This window comes from Branchiostoma belcheri, unplaced genomic scaffold (assembly GCF_001625305.1).
Source record: "Branchiostoma belcheri isolate BF01 breed outbred unplaced genomic scaffold, Haploidv18h27 scaffold9, whole genome shotgun sequence".
Lineage (NCBI taxonomy): Eukaryota > Metazoa > Chordata > Leptocardii > Amphioxiformes > Branchiostomatidae > Branchiostoma > Branchiostoma belcheri.
In genome coordinates this window covers 4,175,572-4,193,048 of record NW_017804575.1, presented here as the reverse complement: position 1 = coordinate 4,193,048, position 17,477 = coordinate 4,175,572, and the positions used below count along the sequence as shown (strand labels likewise).

General features: G+C 43.8%; 1 protein-coding gene across 3 annotated transcripts in view; it reads left to right on the top strand.

Annotated features, from left to right (window-relative positions):
* LOC109487697 (sodium- and chloride-dependent glycine transporter 1-like) overlaps nt 1–17,131 on the top strand; it is a 29,021-nt gene extending 11,890 nt beyond the window's left edge. For 2 of the 3 annotated variants that reach the window (XM_019791731.1, XM_019791729.1), the window contains 12 exons: nt 3,609–3,740; nt 7,781–8,057; nt 8,905–9,037; nt 9,561–9,695; nt 9,923–10,026; nt 10,572–10,696; nt 11,412–11,524; nt 12,255–12,386; nt 12,657–12,756; nt 14,596–14,696; nt 15,310–15,480; nt 15,850–17,131. In XM_019791731.1, the coding sequence (XP_019647290.1) occupies nt 3,609–3,740; nt 7,781–8,057; nt 8,905–9,037; nt 9,561–9,695; nt 9,923–10,026; nt 10,572–10,696; nt 11,412–11,524; nt 12,255–12,386; nt 12,657–12,756; nt 14,596–14,696; nt 15,310–15,480; nt 15,850–15,990 (1,664 nt within the window). In that variant the 3' untranslated portion in view covers nt 15,991–17,131. Of the gene's footprint in view, nt 1–3,608; nt 3,741–7,780; nt 8,058–8,904; nt 9,038–9,560; nt 9,696–9,922; nt 10,027–10,571; nt 10,697–11,411; nt 11,525–12,254; nt 12,387–12,656; nt 12,757–13,130; nt 13,231–14,595; nt 14,697–15,309; nt 15,481–15,849 lie in introns of all 3 variants that reach the window. The other variant, XM_019791730.1, reaches the window with a different exon arrangement.
* The last annotated feature ends 346 nt before the right edge of the window (nt 17,132–17,477 follow it).

Below are 17,477 nucleotides of genomic sequence, written 5' to 3'. Positions count from 1 at the left end.
GGGGGGGGGTTACGTGTTTTTAGACTTTTTTTATCGGGGTTTCTTTTTTTGCACTGGAATTTTTCTTTTAAATTTACCCAAATTTCATCCTTCGAAAAATACCGGAAAGACACGCTACGGCGTGTAGAGACGCAAAGGGAAAGCGAAAGGAAGAGACAGGCATCTGCCTGAAAATCACCACCCACCCACCCACCATCCGTGTGACAGGCAGGGTGCAGCGACCCCCACTCATTCCCATGTCACCGGCATAAGCACGGTCTGTCGACAGGGGTGAAAAATGGCGGGGCATATGGACATGACTAAGTGGTCGTCCGGCACGACGGCCGGCTATAAATGGACCGATCAAGTCTCAACTTTCAAGGCACAAAATTTGTGTCGCGGAAACTTCCATCACACTGTCACACCGACACCAATAGGAGGGCCTGTGTGCCCTTTTTCGAAAGGCGTAATCAGGCCTTTTTAGACTTCGTAATTCGTAGGCAGCCTTCGCAAAAGTCAACGTAATTCGTAATAGGACACAAGCCGCAAATCGTTAAGTCGTAATCAGCTCTGAGACTTTAACGCAATTCGTAATCGGCGGCGAAAATTTTGCGTAATTCGTAATCTAGCTACCCCCCATGCAGGCCCTCCAATAGGCACACGAGGGTGGGTAGGCAGGTTTCTTTGAACATGCGCAGGTTTGTAAAATTTTGATGTGGAAACTTCCATCACGTGCTACAGGACAAAAATGGTTCCCCGAGCCTGGGCATTGGCCGATGTCTCAAAATGACGCACACGAAAAACTGCCAAATCAAACAAATAGAGCCTTTCATTTCCTTCACATTTTTGAAACTTAAGTTACAGTTAACTTACTTAACTACAGTTAAGAAAATGATAAAATTACACAAGGAAAACGTATTGTTTTACTCTGGTAGTGTATGCTTCCAAGCTAGTAGCTTACATATATAGCTAGCTAGTAGCTTACATATATGTGCGTAGCTAGCATGTACGCTACGAGTAGCATGACCAAAACATCAAAACAAGTGACGTTGATCTCTCCTTCTTTTCCTTCTTCTTCATTTTCTACTTAGCCCCATTGCTGGGATTAATAAAAGATTGTGCCTGTGTTAGTTACACGTGACTAAGTATACATAAACGTAAGAAAAGGAAAGGACCATGTTCCTCCCATAGAAAATCCCATGTGACCGAATAGGTTCAACATTATGAATAGGTCCAAAGCCTTTGTAAAGTCGACAATATCCCAGCTCGGTGAAAAATTAACTCTACCTGTGATTCAGCGATTTCCATTGTAATCGCCACCTCAGCGTCAGTCGAAGGGCCAATGCTCTAGAACACGCTTATTTTGTGCGTAGTCATTCCAATATTGTTTGGTTACGGAGGTATTCACCAGTCTTGGATCTAGAGTAATTATGATACAATCGCCCCACACAAAAGACGTAGACAGGATATAAATTTACACTCATATCAGCTTGACAAACGAGATTTAAAACACCGTTATTTGTCTCAGTCAAACATGACTTAAATCTATACCGCCACGCAATGAAACTTTAATGAATTATAAACACCGGTGAACGTTTATATTGGCATTTGATATTTTATACGTGATATGGATGGATACGTATCTGCTATAAACTGTACAAACGTGTACATATACAGCCTGTACTTTTGCACGTATTTTCTTACGTACAGAAGTAAAGATTAGATAACAACGACTGTAAACCACTCGCAGTCTACTGGGCTAATTTTAGTTTTTTAACGTTACAACCCCTTGAATCGGCACTTTTTAAGTCGTTGATATTTTGGATGAATCGAAGTGGAAAGTTACAACGCCTGAAAATGTTGTAAGGTGTCGACCCCTGAATACGTGGGATAGTTACAACGCTTTTTTAACGTTACAACCCCTTGAATCGGCACTTTTTAAGTCGTTGATATTTTGGAAGAATCGAGGTGGAAAGTTACAACGCCTGAAAATGTTGTAAGGTGTCGACCCCTGAATACGTGAGATAGTTACAACGCTCAGATATTCCGTCAGGTTGCAACCTTTGGCAAGTTACCATCCCGGTCTATTTTGGAAGGCTGCAGTCCCTGAATATTTTGGAAAGATACAACTCGACCATAAACTGTTGGGCGACCTTCCGTTTTGGCACAGAAACACGTTTTTAATGCCAGAGGTTATCGGGTTATGGTTCGCAACAAAAGCGGAACACACATGTGCCAGGATGACGTGATACTGCTGGTATATTGTTTTGTCTCAATTCCAAGTGCTAGACGTGACCATGGCCATGATATCAGCTTGGCTACCAATTTTACTAACCTTCGCTAAGGCCATACCAATTTAATTTCTTGGTTAACGGATTCGCCCGCTTCATTTATTTCTGATTTACAATTAAAAATAAAAATTCAGAATCAAAATGCTTATATTTCGCCCTGAACAGTTGAAAACAGTTATATTCATCCTAGTTGTTACAGTTATTCAATCTTTCAATGCAATGGTATCATTAAAAGTTCAAAATTCCAGCCTGGTGTGTTGACTTCATGGCTCCTATCGTACCATTTTGGGCCATAATAGGATGCCTAGGCCTGTTTTTATTATATTTTTTTCGCCCGCCCGCTCCATTATTTTTCTAGAAAAATTCGTTAACCAAGAAATTGGTATGGCCTAAGGGTGTATGTCTCGAGTCATGTTTGACTTGTGAATGAGAATCATTGAGCTATCTTCAGAATTAGTGAGCTGACTTTTGAACTTTCTGAAGTTTGACAAGAAAAACAAACGTCCTTGGTTCCCAAATCACAGCAAAACACCCGTCCTCGGTGGAAGTGCCTTTGATATCCGGAAACGTTAGAATGAAAGCTTTTTTACCGGAAACACTTCCCCGGCTGTGTCCTGACACCGGAAGCACTTCCCGGTGGTGTGTCCTTATGGGATCAACACGTGTGCCATACGGCTGCACAGATATCGTTCATTTTGACAAAAGATAATAATAATTGGAAAATAAAGTTACATATATTCACACAAATCTGATATTTGTGCCACATGCGCTTCTATGTTTGACGTTACACCTCCGTGCACGGTAGCCTGACTACCATGATCAAGTATCATAAATATTTCTAGTAGGTATGTACAAATTGGGCTGATTGGGTCCAAAGTAAAGATGCAGCAAAACTATCTAGACTGCCCGATAGGACCTTGACATTAAACATATCAGCCCTAGTAATATCCTATTGAGAATCATGTGGCTTGTACGATAACAGCCTCTTCATTGCTAGCCTAGAAACCCCAAATAGCCTCTTCAACTGGAGGTTTTAGGAGGTACAAAGGTCTCAACATTGAATTGTTGCCTTCGCCTTTACCTTTATAAAGTGTGCGTGTTGGGGGTGGGGGGTGCATACTAGGTTTACGAGATTTTTACACTTTTTTATAGAGATAACTTTATTGCACAACAGTTCTACAGGGTACAAACTATGACATCTACTTTGCACATATTAACTACATTTTTAGAAGGCTTAACCTAACTAATGCAAATACTTTTTATTTATCATTCAACCAGTGGGAATTGGTTTCCTTATTTTCATTCAATAATACTTCCATGTTTTCCTTTTGTCTACAGGTGCGTTCCTTGTCCCGTACATCTTCATGCTGGCCTTCGCCGGACTGCCTCTGTTCTACCTCGAGCTCGCCTTCGGACAGTTCTCCAGTCTGGGACCTGTCAGTATATGGAGAATAAGTCCGATATTCAAAGGTATGGACTACCTTGTAACGCACGCATGCTTGTACACATTCGCACAGAAACAAACAGACACGCACAGATACACATACAGACACACAAATACACAGACATACACACAACACAAAAACATAATGTTACACATAATTGCGCGCGCGCGCACACATACATATTTACACATATGTACACTCACGCACACATACATGCATTCACACACACAGACTGTCGTCTGCACTTTATCGTAACTTCTAGACTGTGGCCTGCTGTCGTCCAGGCGTCTGCGTTAGTGACTGCGAAAGGGCATAAAATTAAACATGATTTTGGCGGGAAAATAGTGGCTGTAAAGATCAAGCCGTCTGTATCAGTGGTTATGAAAAGGACCTGACATTTGGCGGGAAACTAGTATAGTATCGTTTGCATCAGTGAAAATCAGTGAGTCATCAGTGACTGAGAGAAAACAGTTGCTCCTTTCGCTGGTATAAACGATAAAAATTTGGTGAAAAACAGTAAGCTTCTAATATGGTGTCTGAAGGATATCTCACATTTGGCGAGAAACAAGTCAAGTCAAGCAGTAGTTTGTGTCGTCTGAATTAAAGTACTCCACATTTGGCGGGAAAACAGTAGCTCGTGTCGTCTGAAAAGTGCGTCACATTTGGCGCGAAACAATATCTTGTCGTCTGAAAAGTGTGTCCATTTGGCGGGAAACAGTAGCTCGTGTCGTCTGAAAAGTGCGTCACATTTGGCGGGAAAACAGTAGCTCCCTGTCAGAGACCAGATGCGACCTGCAAACGAGGACAACCCTCTCCCGGCATCCCCCACGGCATACCTGCTCTGTTTGTCATCAAGGACAGAAGAATGTTCCCCTGTTCCAGGGTCACCCCAGGGTCAGGCGGGGTATTTTTATGTCTCCGCTAATGACTTTCTGATGGGCAAGCAGCCACAGTGTTTGTTTATGTACCCACCCACCTATGATGCTAACTACCCATTTTATATCTAACAGCTTTACAGAGGAGGAATATCAAGGGCAATGATCAAATGAAGTCTTGCCAAGTCTGCCCTGTTATCGCTTTTCTAGTGGTCAGTCTTGTCTAGCTGGACGACAACACAGTGCTTCATGTCATTCAGTACGGTTTTGCATTTTACATACATACATTGGATTCTTTCAGCTGGGTTTATTTTGGAAGGGAAGGCAGGAAGTTTGTTTTTCTAAGAACTGACCTGTGAGTTAAGTTCACTTTTTGTCTTTCATGAAAAGTCTGATCCTGGCAGGCCTTTTCCGTGTGTTGACAGGGCAAAGTGATAAAGATAAACATGTCGCAGAGAACCATTTTTCACTGTACGAGACAACTCTGTTGCAGGTAGCCAGTTGACTTGCTAGATTATCGCAAAACCACTCAAAGTCGTAAAGTGCCCTCAGTAGCAGTATGTCTGTCGTGTTTCCGTCTTTTATATAGGGTTGACTCTTTACAGGGGGCCTGCAAGCCCTTAGCTTTTCCGTAGAGCGTAATCGGTCGTTTTAATTCTACGTAGAGCGTAGACGGACCGCTCTAATATTTTTGCGTAGAGCGTATTCGGCGTTTAAATTCTACGTAATGCGTTGTAGCCACTTGGAATTTATCGTAAAGCGAAATCGAGAGGTTTCCGAATTCAGCGTAGAGCGTTGTCGGGACCTCCCCCCCCCCTACAGCACAGGCCCAGTCTTTACAGAGTATCTTCTGGTTGTTCTGTTGACGTCTTTAAGTAAAAAGAACGTAGCAAATCTAGCAAGTCAACAGCCACATAGTGAAAATGGTTGCCAAGACGAATTCCATGATTGGCTTCATCAAACGGACTGTTGGTTTCAATGCTAACACTGATGTTAAGAAAGCTCTATACACCACACTGGTCAGAAGCATTCTTGACTATTGCTCCCCATTGTGGTCGCCACATTCTCGTAAATTTATGTCTCTAATTGAAGGGGTTCAACGCCGGGCAACCATATTCATTCTGGGCCCTCAGGCTAGTCACCTTACCTACAAGGAAAGGCTAGCAACAACAGGGCTGTTGCCACTTACATGTAGGCGTGAGGTATGCGATATAATGTTATTTGTCAAATCAAGAGCAATCATAGAGAAATATATCACACTTCCCACCAGACCCACGAGGAGTCTTAGGTCGTACATGCTTACTCCTGTCAGATCTAAGACGTCAGCGTTCAGTCACTCCTACATTCCCAGACTTGTAACTATCTGACCTTCGTGGTACTGGTGTGCGAGCCGCTCATCAGTCTGATATCATAGCATTTAAACATAAACTGGCAAAAGTAGCCTACAACAGATTCAACACTCAATACAGTCTTGATCTGCCATGTACCTGGACCACTTCGTGTGGATGCAGCTCTTGTATTGCCTCAAGACCTCACTAGATATCATTCCGATATGGTTATCTCTTCCATTCATTGTTGTTACCTTGATTATGTTTATATGATATTTTGTGCCCTACTTGTATTATTGATTGTTGACTGTGTAATGTACATTCTTGTTGTTTTTGTATGTGGGAGGGCAACTAGCAAAGGTGCTTCGCACCTGTTTTGCCCTCCCTTTCACTTTGTGAAAAATTTAAATAAACAATAAACAATAAACAATAAACAACGTAGGAACTAGCGTCTCAGGGCGGAAAAAGACATTAATCTCTGTTAGGGTCCTTGGTTACCTCTTGCCTAAAAATTTACGTCACACTTCTCTAAAATGCTAAAAGGGTTTCGGCTCGTCCCGGTTCCTGCCTGGCACAACCTGTGCTCTGTATCTGTATCGGTATAGCCGGTATAACCGCCCTTCGGCGTAACACACCAGCTTCGCAGGCACGCGGCGCGGCGGCAGCTAGCTATATCACACCGAACGACTTGTTACACTCAATCTTTGCACATTTGATTGCAGGAGTTGTTTAAAGCTTTCTAGTGATGATGCCCCAACTGTGCTTGGTGGCAACGAGTTCCAGTCTACGATAGTTCTGGGGAAATACGAGTTTTTGAACACCTCAATTCTTGGTTGATAACTCTGATATTTGAAGGCATGACTGTTTCTTGTTCTTTTCTGGGCTGTTATCAGATACTTAGTGGTTGGTACGTCCACCAGTTTATTAGTCATTTTGTACATCATGCACAGTCTGGACATTCTTCGTCTGTCACTGAACGACTTCCAAGTAGTACTTAAATTACAGAATGGTGTGCTATACAAGGGTACGGTTTACATGTACAGAAACACAGACACAGCAGACTGGTACCACCATACACCATACAACGCATGGGCCCAGGCCGTTGTTGGGCCGTTGCCCAGGACATTTGTTTGGGTATCCAGAAACCAGTTGGTATGATTTGGATTCGGTATGTGGGACAGCCACGTGGTTATCATGACACACAGTCAGTAACTTTCCACCAGACGTTTTCGGCATTTTTAGGCACGCAATGTCTGTTATGTAGTACTGGTCCGTGCATAATTTAGCAAAGGGCGCATGCGACAATCACGTCCCTGCACCGCATGGCGCGACCGCCTGGAGCGTTATTATTTTCATGCAGCACACGAAAAATCTGGGAATTTCATTTCAAGTTCAAGTTTTATTAATAAAATCAGCCTTGCAGCCAGTTCACATGTCAACCAAGCTGAATAACACTGATTTTTACAATTTTGTACATAGTAAATACAAATACACATTAACATGACAATACATATACAGACACGCAAACAAACATGTTACAAAGCTACACATGGGCACTGAAATAAAGTCCAGAGAGACTTGAAAGTCATTACTGCAAAGACTCGTTGTACAGGCATATTGCCTTGTGTAAGAAATAGTTTTTCAGTCTTCCTTACGAAATAAGTGGCAACATAGATATAATTGACCCAGCAAAGTTTCGAACATTTACCGGGATGTTTATAATGTTAACGTATACACCTTTTGTCACTGCTTCATTCATTTGTAACAGTGTAACAGTGCTAACTGAGTGTAACAGTGTAACACATTCTCTCCATCCTATCATTTATTCGCTCGTTCTTTCATTCCTTCCGTCCTGTCTGCAGGAGTGGGATATGCCATGGTGGCCATCTCCATGATGGTAGGGATCTACTATAACGTGGTTATCGCCTACACCCTGTACTACCTGTTCGCCTCCTTCACGGCCACGCTGCCGTGGTTGACCTGTAATAACCCCTGGAACACGGACGCCTGCATACAGGACCGGTCTGTCGCGGGGGGCAACGCGACAAACTCGTCCCTTTTCGCAAATTCATCCCTCCTCAACACAACCGTCAACCACACGGCTACCAGACCCGTCAGCGCCTCCGAGGAGTACTGGAGGTAAAGTTACGGGAACGTAGCACGTCGACAGAACGTACTGCGCCTGCACAGAACCCCGTATTTTCGCGTTTTTCTTTGGATTTTTGGTCAACGTTGCATCAGAGTTTTGCCTGTTGCAGAGGATATTCTTTCCGACACAACATTTGGAAATGACTGTCGAAATGCTAACCTTATATGAGTGAATACAACCTTATATGAGACATTCTGCCGAAGTGCTGTGTACATTATGGGTTTCGCGCAGGTGCAGTACGTTCTGCCGACGTGCTCGGGAACGTTCACTTAGAGCAAAGGGAGTTGGCAGTCACGTGACTATGACGTATTTAGCATCCGCCATGTTGTTGAGTTAAAGATGCATGTGAAGTCATCCTTTACATACTTCCAAACTTCCAAACAGCTAAATTCCCTCTACTTCAACATGCCTCCTGTTTGCATTTGGATTTTTTTGAACTGAAGGATATAGTCAACAGCAGGTCAAGGGTCCTATGAATGGGACGGAGGTCGTTACGAACTACCTGGCACATTTGAGCCACTGTTGATGTTACGTTTTCACGTTGTATTGAATAGAACGTTTGAAGTTTGACCACCTGTGTATGACTGTTTGGTTTTGTACTATCATGAAAGTTCATCTGTGTTGGTAGTTACATGTTTTAAGTTAAAACGTTTGATCCAACACAAAAATTCTCTCACCTAGAGCTTTCGACCAGTCACTCTGGTCTTCCTCAGTAGACTGGGTCAGTCTACTGAGGAATACCAGAGTGACTGGTCGAAAGCTCTAGGTGAGAGAATTTTTGTGTTGCATCAAACGTTTTAACATTAAACATGTTTGGTTTTGTGTTTGTTTGTCTAGAAACGGTGTACTGCAGCTGTCAGAAGGGTTTGACTACCCGGGTGAGGTGGTGTGGTACCTGTGTCTGTGTCTGCTGCTGGCCTGGCTGCTGGTCTTCTTCTGTCTCATCAAGGGCGTTCAGAGCGCAGGGAAGGTACGAACAGACTCTAGATATAGATGTTTCACGGAGGCTACGGAAAATGTAGTTCTGGGCCTTCGTAACAATAGTTACAGTCGCACTGTTCAGTTACAGTCGTACTGTTCTAACCAGAACGATGGGGCCGATTGTGTTACACTTACGTATGGTATAATCACTGCACGAAATCTTATAAGCAAACCTTAAAGCTTGCGTAAAGGTAGACGCAAGGGAAGAAAAGGAATCTTTACGCATGCTAGTAGGGGGGCCCGCGAGCCCTTTTCCGTAGAGCGTAATCAGCCGTTCTAATTCTACGTAGAGCGTAGACGGACCGCTCTTCGCATTTTGCGTAGAGCGTATTCGCTGTTTTAATTCTACGTAATGCGTTGTAGCCACTTGGAATTTATCGTAAAGCGTAATCAAGGGTTTCCGAATTCAGCGTAAAGCGTTGTCGGGACCCCCCCCCTTGCAGGCCCTCTAGTAGGTGTGAGTAAATGATATATTTTGTCCAGTGAATCGCACGAATTTTTGCCCCCCACAGGTTGTGTACTTCACCTCCACATTCCCCTACATCGTGCTGACCATCCTGCTCATCCGATGCTCCATAATGGACGGCGCCATCGACGGCATAAAGTTCTACGTCACGCCGGACTTCAGCCGGCTACAAGACGCGGAGGTTGGTCTGATGAACTCTGTACGCACCATGCGGGCGTTCGATGAACTGCAGTTATATGATGGCAACAGTAAAAATGTATCATAACGTGTTGATGTATTGCCCAAGGCCAATCCGTTGATCGAGATCGGAAACTTCATGTTCCTGATTAAGGCAAGCCATAATGATAATATATTTATGAGTTTTATGACGCAAATTGATCAACATATACCCCTGTATTGTTCTGGCAGGTGTGGGGAGACGCCGGTATCCAGATCTTTTTCTCTCTGTCCGTGGCGTGGGGAGGGCTCATCAGTATGGCCAGCTACAACAAATTCAGTCAGAACTGCTATAGGTGTGTATAGAGTCACATGCCCCCCCCCCCCGTACCCTCATTGTTACAAGGGGTCACATTTAGTTGCTCTGTGTGTGTGATAGAGAGTGTCTGCGTGTGTATCTGTGTGTTTGAGTCCGCCATCTTGTTTTCAGTTCTGTTTGTTTCATTCTTTGCTCTAGATTCCGAGATGGTGGAAGTTTGTATTTGAGTCTATGAAGAATGGAAGAGAGATATCTGAGTATAAAAAGATATCAAGGACAGATTGATCAAAAGAAAAGAACGAAAAAGGCCCCGTTGTTGCCTTGGTAACTAACAGTTGAACTTGAGTTGAAGTTGTTTAAAGTTAAAACTTTTGGTCCAATACAAAAATTCTCTCACCTAGAGCTTTCGACCAGTCACTCTGGTCTTCCTCAGTAGACTGACCCAGTGAAGCTTGTCACGTGGTTTCTTTGAAGTGTGACGTCAACACTGGGTCAAAGGTATCTGGTAGACGATGTCGGCCCCCGTCGCGGTTCAGTGTAGGGTGATGGGTTGAATTTTGTTTCCCGTCTACGTTTCTACAGAGACTCTATAATCGTGTCTGTGACGAACTGCGCCACCAGCATCTACGCCGGCTTCGTTATCTTCTCCATCCTGGGCTTCATGGCGAATGAGATGGGCGTGGACGTCAAGGATGTGGCAGATAAAGGTACGATTTCAGAAAACTTGCCTATAAACATTTCGGCTTCGACTGCCTTCGAAGTTCAGGATAACTGACCCACATAGTACTCAAACCACCAACACACTGATAAATCTTCAGTTTCTATAGAAGAAAATACGTTTATGTGCTTCAAGGACGCAAAATTTTGCGTACGTGAAAAACATAATGTAAAGAACGACTGACTATAAATCTACAGTCATTCCCTGAAGTATTCTACCTTACGTGCTTAAAGTTAAAACTTTTGGTCCAACACAAAAAATTCTCTAACCTGGAGCTTTCGACCAGTCACTCTGGTCTTCCTCAGTAGACTGACCCAGTTAAGCTTGTCACGTGGCTTCTTTGAAGTGTGACGTCAACACTGGGTCAAAGGTTATCTGGTAGACGATGTCGGTCCCCGTCGCGGTTCAATGTAGGGTGATGGGCCCTGACGTATATGGCTTCCTTCACCCCTCTCAAGAAATAGTCTTGTTCAGTGTCTAAAATCCTTACAGTGTCAAGTGAAACAAAATGTCCGGGTGACTCTAGGTGGATGTGTTGAGACACCTCTGAACTGGCAGAGCTAGGCCGTGTATGTTCTTGAAACCTGGCTTTTAGAGACCTCTCTGTTTTGCGTACGTGAAAAACATAATGTAAAGAACAACTGACTATAAATCTACAGTCATTCCCTGAAGTATTCTACCTTACGTTATGTGTTGTCCTGTAGGATCCGGTCTTGCCTTCGTGACGTACCCCGAGGCAGTGGCCCGGCTCCCCATCTCTCCTCTGTGGTCCGCGCTCTTCTTCTTCATGCTGTTGTCTCTTGGGTTGGGCACACAGGTGGGTGATATTCAGCTAGCTGCGCACGGCATAATGTAGCAGCACACAGTATTAATGGGTCACCCCCGGGGTCACATCTGTGACGCGGGTATAGAAAGTAGTACAGCGAATATTCTTGAAGGCTGGGTAGAAAGCCTGATAAGAGCGTCAGCCAGATGTAAATTGTGCTGTGTGGTGTGGTGTAGGAATGTATCGGGTTTGAGACTGTATGATTTGAATTGTGAAGGTTTTGCAGTTCGTGGATAAATGCGCCGTATTGTGCAACTGGCTTTCCGGGTGAGTCGGCTGCAGTTCAGGTCACGTCCGTAGAGGGCGATTTCAAAGTGTACGTTACGAGCAGATACGCCGACAGGATTTTTTGGTTTCTAGATATTTTGTAGTTTTTGCCTTCTTCTCAAACACATTCGATTTTCGTATTTGTGAAGTGCACCCTGCTATAATTTTTACCGCGTCGAAGTGAGTCAAGTTGGGGTCCTTAACTATAGAAATCCCCATAGGGCGAAAACTGTGTTCTGCTACCATAACAAATTTGGAGTCTCATTTTGGCGCAAACTCTCGCATGTTCTCGTCAGGTCGACTGTGCTCTCGCGTGAGCAGAATCAAAAATGGCGACCGAGACTGCAAATTTTTCTATCGTGAAGTTTTGAATGATATATCGACTACAAGATACCCTACAGCTGAAAGATATTTGCACATCATTCTCCATAAAAGAACCATTTTGTTTTCCCAGTTTGCGATCATTCAGACGATAGTGACGTCAATCATTGACGAATTTCCGGAGAGACTCATGTCGAAAAGAATGCTGGTCACTGGGCTGGTCTGCCTCGTCTTTTTCCTACTGGGCATCCCCTGCATTACACAGGTGAGTCAGGTGATACTTATATATTACAAAAGTGAGGGAAGTGTTAAGTATCATACAGGTGCTCAATGTAGGTGATATATTGAATATGAACATGCAATATGCACTGTAACTACCTCAGAAACCTATTATAGAGCTACTATCACATACGTATCCATGGTACCTGTCCTTCATTTTTGTGGCACATTGACATTGTACCTGTTGTTAGGAAACGTGTCCCATTTTTAAAATCCAATTTTAAACCACTGCCTTTCTACACATCCATTCTCGCAGGGAGGAAACTACATGGTGGAACTTATGAACGACTGGGCGGCGGGCCTTAGCCTAATGGTCATCGGGCTTATCGAGGTTATAGCCATAGGCTGGATCTACGGTAATAACCTTTAACCCCGCGCCGCCATTTTGTTTCAGGGCTTTGCTTTGCTCGATCAGGAAACGGAAATGACGCTTCTACGAGAACTTTGCTCTGATTGGATGTCGTCATTAGGTATTTACCGTGGTGTAATCTTTCATTTTCGGTCCTGAAGTTTGAAATAAGGCTAAACTATTGAAAATGGTGATGGAAAAAATGAAAGATCTTGATGTTTCAAGAGTGTGAAGAAATGTCCTGACAACCTCTACCACCCTTGTGCCAATTACGCAAGCCAACCAATCAGAGCAGACTCTTGACCTTGGCGCGAATATCGTCCGTGGCGCTCTGCGCAAATGTCGTCTGATCTCCATGGTAACCGTGCATCCTTTTCCCAGGGCGGGAATTACATGGTTGAGCTGATGAATGATTGGTCAGCCGGCTTCAGCCTGATGATTATTGGTCTGGTCGAGTGTATCGTCATCGCCTGGATTTACGGTAGTTCTAATTGGACCTGGCGGAGCACAGAGCACTTTTTTTTCGCTGTCAAACCGTTCATATCGTTTTGTCACTGTGGTCGTAGAGTTAACGTTGCCGAATACAACAGAGAGGGTGGGTGGGTGAATGATGGAGGAAAATCACGTCTTACACAACATGCCCGTAGCCAGGGGGGGTTTGGAAGAACCCCCCCCACAAGGCTCAAAGGTCCAGTTTTTGGTCCACTTTTTATGTAAAGGTCCAGTTTTTGGTCCACTTTTTATGTAAAGGTCCAAGATTTTTTTTGAAAAGATGGACTGGAATCGTAGAAAAACTGCTCCTTTTGTCATTGAATGAAAATTTATCTCTGATTTTTTTTCTTGGAAATCCTCTCAAAAATGCATGAAATGCCATTTTAGAAGGTTCATTTTTCAAAATTTCCGGGGGAGCATACCCCCGGACCCCCCAAGGACCATCGGCGCTCGAGGTCCCCTCAAGCAGTAGGAAGAACCCCCCCCCCCATTCAAAATCCTGGATACGGGCATGCACAAGGACATCCTTGCAATCTGAAAAAAAGCGATCCAAAATATATAGCGATATAGTGAAACAACCAACATGCGATTGAACACTGGCAGTCCAGTTGCAGTACCAAGGGAAGTACCAAGGGCCTCACAAATCTAATCATTTCTTCGATAGACCAAGATAGCTATAGCTTTTTTTTTTCAATCATGGTCCTAAACCACAAACAAATAACGTAATAACGTAATAACGTAAAACCAATAACGTAACTTTCTTGGTGTAACAAACATTTCAAAGCTTCATAGATCACCAGACACACAATATATCCAGGAATAGTTATAGGTCTTTTAGGTACTTGTAATTCGTTTTGACATGCGAAAAAAAATCTGTGCTCCGTGAAGCCAAATAAGACCACTGAAGAACAAGTGACCACTCCCCGTCACCTACCTGCATGCTCTATTCAGTAGAGACGTCGCTTGTCGTTCAGTGGTCTATTTCCTGAAATTAGAATTACCCCCCATCCTGGTAGGTGTATACGTCGTCAACTTTCTCCTATCCAGCTAACATGCCCTGTGGTACACCCCCCTCCCCCACCCCAATCTGCTCCCTTGGAATTAAGCATGTCAAGCTTGAGAGCCAATCAAGCTAACTCTTCTCATGATAATTAAATTTATCATAATTTATGTTCAATATATGTATTATAAATCAGTAAAAATATTAGCCAAGTAACTTTTAGACTGACACATTTGTCTAATTTCTTACCTTGTAATTCATTTCTCTAATATCTAATTCTAATTCATTTGTGATTTTGTATTTATTTGACCTTCACACCTTTGTTTTTGACCTTGCTTGACCTACTGCTTCCAGGAACGGAGAACTTCTTCCGGGATATTGAGATGATGATCGGGTTCAGGCCGAACCGGTGGTGGTGGCTGTGCTGGAAGTTCCTCACTCCTGCCGTCCTTTTGGTGAGTATTAAAGGCCTTGTTCATATGAAACCACCCAAACCGCGATTCGGGTAACTCGCATTTCTCACATCTGGTCCACGTGCCATACATTCCTTTCAAACCGTGCCCGATCACGATTCTCCGAAACTGCATTCATTGTTGTTTGATGAAAACCACCAAGGTAGAGTGTTATTAATAACAGAGATCAACGACCTGCTTGCTGGTGCCCCCCTCCCAGCGTATCTCGGCCGAATGCCGACGTGGTCCCGCCAGAGGCGGTGAAGCTCGTCCTAGAACGGACACATTTTTTGACCATTACTGCTCTTTAAGTTGCTGCTACGTAAATTTTGGTATTGCATAAAAATAAAGAAACATCACCTCGTAATCCTTGAATGAGACGTTCTGTCGTAGTGTTATGCACAATATACATTACTGTTCTGCCGACATACTCCTTGAGTACAGCGTGACGTCATGGAAGACATGCATATGCTAGCTAGTAGTAGTAGAACATGGAAGAGAAGTTACAACGCAATCGGTGATAGCGGACAGTATGTAACGTTACGTCATAGCCACGTGGATACAAACTGCATCATTCTCGTTCCCGAATAATCTTGCCGCTCGAACTCGTCCCCAGGCGATCCTGCTGTTCTACCTGATCGGCATCAAGCCTGCGATCTACGGCGGGCGGCTGGAGTTCCCGACCTCAGGCCAGGCGCTGGGCTGGCTCATGACGCTCACATCGCTGGTCGTCATCCCCCTACCGGGAATCTACTACATCTGCAAGGCCGAGGGAACATTCATGGAAGTAAGCTTAAGGCGCGTTGTCTAAATCATTTGGTACTTTTCAGTGCATTCTTTGTGTTGTGAAATCATGTGCCCTAATTGTGATGTTCAAAAAGGTCCTTTGCGTAAGAAGTACTCTGGGTGCCAGATTGTTGCCAGGGCCAGTCTACAGGCTAGCTCCTCAGCTCCAGGGCTAACATGTCCCCAACGAAATTTACCACAGACCCCCTCAGTTTAATATCAGTGTCTAAAGGCCAGGCGACCCTGGGAACAGTCGAGGCTACATAACAAGACATTTGCGGAGGAACAAACGGCGCAAACAAACAAACAAACAAACAAACAAACAAATAAACGGCCATAACCCTGTTTTTTGCTGTGTTTTGTTCCCCAGCGTGTACGGAGCGTGATGAAGCCTATGCCTGAGTGGGGTCCGCATCTGGAGGAGAACCGGGCGCTGGACGAGCGGTACTGCAAGAAGGGCATCCCGCTAGCCGACTACAGGGACGCCGACAACACTCCCAACATCGCCTGAGGAGACCGAGGAAAATAAGCAAACAAACAAACAGGGCGACGGCCAGTTCATGCCAGGGGAGCAGAAAGAAATAAATTATGAGTGAGGACGTTTATCTGTGTTGGTGAATACCATTAATGGCATTATTGCAACATTTCTTCCAACACAGCGAATTTCAGGTCAGACTTGCCGAAATTTACATCAAACGTTAACCTTCCGTCTTCTTCTATGGTTGCTAAACCTGGACATGTAATGGACGGAAAATGTGGTTTGAAGTCGGTATCGTCCCCCGACCCTCCTAAATAAAGGGCTAACGTTGTGGAAGTGAACGATGTTTGCCACAGTTACAAACGCGTTAAAAACTCGCCAGCATTCTGAAATCGATCTGGCTACTTCAAAATAAGGCGATCAAGCCTCAATCAAATACTATTTGTTATGAGGTCTGCAAAATATTTTCATTTTCAGAGACCAACAATTTCAGTAAATGACAAATGATGTTAATGATTTTAATCGACGTTTCATCACATTTTAAATCCAGGACTTCCAAAGTCAACTTTTAGTTCTTTTATCCTTACGATGTTTACTAGACAAAGATGAAAGTATGCCATAACTGTCCTACGCGACCTACCAGATCATGGCATTCGCCTGTTGTACATAGCCATAGCTTTACTGATAGGAAACAAGATGTGACAAGTTCTCACAATATTTTGTACTAATATATAATCTTTCAACCAAGCGCTGTAAATAAACTTGCCGTAGAAAGTGTTTAAAATAGCGACTGTAGAACTGTAAGTACCGTTTAGTCTAAGTTATTGGGACGAAATATTGAATGTACGTTTGTTTTATCATATTTGGTCAAATTAAATTATTCCGTAATGCCCCGTGTTGCCTGAACTTAATCGGTAACGACGTGGTCACATTTGTTGTACGATGTTGTAGCCTGGTGTCCAGTCTTCGTGGTGAAGCTAATCAATCTCCCGTCGTGAAAAACCTATAGCTACCGGGGAATCTAGCTGAGTCGGGCGGGGAAGAGCTCCTGCAGCCCCGAACAAAACCCGCCCCAACCACGATAGACTGGACACCGGGCTAACATTGTCGACGCGCAGCTCTGTTATGTTTCCCCATATTACAGGAATCATGCCGGTCGCTGATTTTAGAAAACTTGTGGAATCTTCGTAAATTTGGAGGTATTGAAGAAACGTGTAAATTATCGGATAGCATATTAAGTTTCATTCACTTTCCTTTTTATGTAAATCATATAGAAGTTTTGAATCTAAAGATGCCATGCATGGTGCCAAATGACAATTTATGGTGTATAACAAGTAGCTCATTGATAATAGACAGCGATCAGATCTAGAAAAGCAAATGTTTGTAATCCGTTACCCTGGAAGCCAGAACTCGTTTTCCGGGCCGCAAGAGCCCTTCGCCCGCTGGTGTAAATTATAGCCTGGGTTCCAGACCCATAGCACACTGGACACAAAATATCTCAGTGAGCCAGGCTCACTGAG